Source organism: Larus michahellis, chromosome 23, assembly GCF_964199755.1.
Source record: "Larus michahellis chromosome 23, bLarMic1.1, whole genome shotgun sequence".
Taxonomy (NCBI): Eukaryota; Metazoa; Chordata; class Aves; order Charadriiformes; family Laridae; genus Larus; species Larus michahellis.
In genome coordinates, this window is record NC_133918.1 from 4532117 (window position 1) to 4535358 (window position 3242).

Below are 3242 nucleotides of genomic sequence, written 5' to 3' on the forward strand. Positions count from 1 at the left end.
TGAAGACTGAGGCAAAGGCTTCATTAAGTACCTCAGCCTTTTCCTCATCCTTGGTCACTATGTTGCCGGCCCCATCTACTAGAGGACAGAGATAATCCTTAGTCCTCTTCCTATTGCTAATATATTTATAGAAACTTTTTTTGTTGTCCTTGACAAGAGAAGCCAGGTTTAGCTCTAGCTGGGCTTTGGCCCTCCTGATTTTTTCCCTACATAGCTTAACTACCTCTTTGTAGTCGTCTTGAGTGGCCTGCCCTTCCTTCCAGAGGCCATAGATCCTCTTTTTAAGACTTCCTTCTTGAAAATCATCCAGGCTTCCTGGGCTCCTTTGCCCTGGAGGACTGCCTCCCAGGGGACTTTGTCAACCAGGCTCCTGAAAAGCCCAAAGTCCGCCCTCCGGAAGTCCAAGGTAGCAGTTCTGCTGACCCCTCTCCTTGCTTCTCGCAGAATCGAAAACTCTTATCATTTCATGGTCACTGTTCCCAAGACAGCCTCCAACCTTCACATCCCCCACAAGACCTTCCCTGCTTACAAACCACAGATCCAGCAGGGCACCTTCCCTAGTTGGCTCTCTCACCAGCTGTGTCAAGAAGTTATCCCCAGCACATTCCAGGAACCTTCTAGACTGTTCCCTCCCTGCTGTATTGTATTCCCAGCAGATGTCCGGCAAATTGAAGTCCCCCACGAGGACAAGAGCTCGCGATCTTGAGACTTCGCCCAGAATATTTCATCTGCCTCCTCATCCTGGTTGGGCGGTCCATAACAGACTCCTACTACGATATCCGCCTTGTTAGCCCTGCCCCTGATTCTTACCCAGAAACGCTCAGTCTCATTAGCACCATCATTAAGTTCAAAGCATTCGTAGCACTCCTTAATATACAGGGCCACACCCCCGCCTCGCCTTGCTCACCTATCCTTCCTGAAGAGCCTATAGGCATCCCTGGCAGCACTACAGCTACGTGAGTCATCCCACCACGTCAATCCTGTGCCACTGGGGCCGTGGCACTCCCGGCGCGGGGACAGGTGCGGCGTGAAGATGGCGCTGAGCTGGCGCTGTGACAAGGTACCGGGGCGTTTGAGGGCAGGGGTGTCTTATGGCCCTTTGTGGTACAACTGGGTCTGAGCTGGTGCTCCGGGATGGGGCCACCACCTCAGGCAGGGACTGGCCGGATCCGTCCCCGGCTGGCGGGGCTCTGTGCGGTGCCTGTGGGCAAGCGGCAACTGGGCTCTTGCCGAGGTTCCCGGGGGAACCCCTGTCCTGGAGCTTTCTCTTTGAAGGCGAAGGCTGATGGCAGCAAACCCGGGTGGGCTCCTGGCACCTGGGACCACCCCGTCACCTCCACCCTACGCCTTGAGCTGGCTCTAGCTCCCCGTGCCAGTGGGTCCTGGGGGGCTGCGCGCCCTTGCTGGCCCTCCCCCAGGTTTCGGGGCTGCACCCTGTGTTTGCTTTCCTAAAGGAGAACAGCCCCATCCCGGAACTAGGGGTTTATTGCTCTTTTCGGATCTGCTGCACATTTCCCGGTGCAGCCGGAGGACTCGGGCTCTGCCCTGCCCCTAAGGGTGCCCTGCCCAGCCTGGGCTCTCCCTGCGTGGCAGCAGACACCTTTCTGGGTGCCTGTGGCATGGTGTGACCCTCTGGCACCGGGAAAGCTCCCTTCTCCCCTTCCCGTGCTGGCATCTCCGTGGTCCAGCTCCGCAGGGACGGATGCTGTGCCCTTGCCTGGGGCATCTCTCCGGGTGCGGGTGCCCGGGGGCTGCGGGGGTGGCCGGTGCCGCATCCCTCTCCCCATCTCTTGCAGAGCACGTCCCTGTGGTGCTACAGGCTGGAGCTGTGGGGTCTGGTTGCCGTGGGGCTCCTGGGGCTCTACCTGTTCTACTGCAATGATGGGCTGTGGCTCAGCATGACCCCCAAGCGTAGCACCTTCCCCAGCCCCCAGGCAGCCCCCAGGCTCCCCCCGCCAACCCCTGCCCCCTGCGTGGCCAACACCTCGATGCACAAGATCGACGGCTTCGCCAAACTGCCCGGCCACGTGCAGGACTTCATGCGGTACCAGCACTGCCGGTTCTTCCCGGAGCTGCTGGGCATCCCCGACAAGTGTGTGGGCCCGATGGGTCCCCCAACGTCTTCCTCCTCTTGGCCATCAAGTCATCGCCGATGAACTACGAGCGGCGGGAGGTGATCCGCAGGACCTGGGGGCAGGAGAGGACCTTCGAAGGAGCCTTAATCCGCCGGGTTTTCCTTGTGGGGGTGACCACCATCGCCCAGGATGCCAAGAAGCTCAACTGGCTGCTGCGGCTGGAGCAGGAGGAGCACGGGGACATGCTGCAGTGGGACTTCAAGGACACCTTCTTCAACCTGACGCTGAAGCAGGTTCTCTTCCATTCCTGGCTGGAGGAGCACTGCCCCGGCGTCCGCTTCATCTTCAATGGGGACGACGACGTCTTCGTCAACACGGACAACGTCATCCACTTTGCGATGGCCACCCAGGGCAGCAGTGAGGAGCAGCATCTCATGGTGGGGCAGCTCTTCATCAATAACAGACCCGTCCGTTTACAGCGCAGCAAGTACTTCGTGCCCACGCAGCTCATGGCCTCCAACCACTACCCGCCCTACTGCGGCGGCGGCGGGATGCTCATGTCTGGCTTCACCGCCCGCGTCATCGCCCGGGAATCGCGGGACGTCAAGCTCTTCCCCATTGACGACGTCTACCTGGGCATGTGCTTGCAGAAGGCAGGGCTCCTGCCCGCTTCCCACACCGCCATCCGGACCATGGGCATGGGGGTACCGGCCAACACCGACCCCTTCGATCCCTGCTACTACCGGGAGCTGCTGCTGGTGCACCGCTTCGTGCCCTACGAGACGGCGGCGATGTGGCAGGCCATCCATGAGCCCCACCTCAACTGCAGCAAGAAGGTGAGCGTCTTCTAGGGCAGCCGAGGAGGACCGAGAGCCGGGGCGAAGCGCCGGTGCACCCCCCAGGGCTGTGGCTCTCCCCGGAGCCCCCGTAGATGCTGCTGCTGCCGCCGCGCTGCCAGGGTCCCCGGGGCTGAGCCCCGTCCCCACCGCGCGTCTGCCGGGAGGGCAGCGCCGTGTTGAGCCCTGGCTCCCACCCGGGGACCTCGGAGCGTCACCGCACGCCCAACCTGCCCCTGGCCCCTTTTTGCCTGGTTTTTGCCCCGAATCTGCCCTCCCATGGCCAGGGGAGCCCTGAGGCACTTGGGCGGGGAGAATAAATGAACCTGTG

At 61.1% G+C, this 3242-nt stretch overlaps 1 protein-coding gene across 1 annotated transcript; it reads left to right on the top strand.

The window, feature by feature from the left end:
* The first annotated feature begins 1898 nt into the window (after positions 1 to 1898).
* On the top strand, positions 1899 to 2926 carry B3GNT3 (UDP-GlcNAc:betaGal beta-1,3-N-acetylglucosaminyltransferase 3). The gene is given in 2 exon segments (XM_074565393.1): positions 1899 to 2094; positions 2097 to 2926. Coding segments are annotated over 2 exon segments (1026 nt in total).
* Positions 2927 to 3242: the final 316 nt, after the last annotated feature.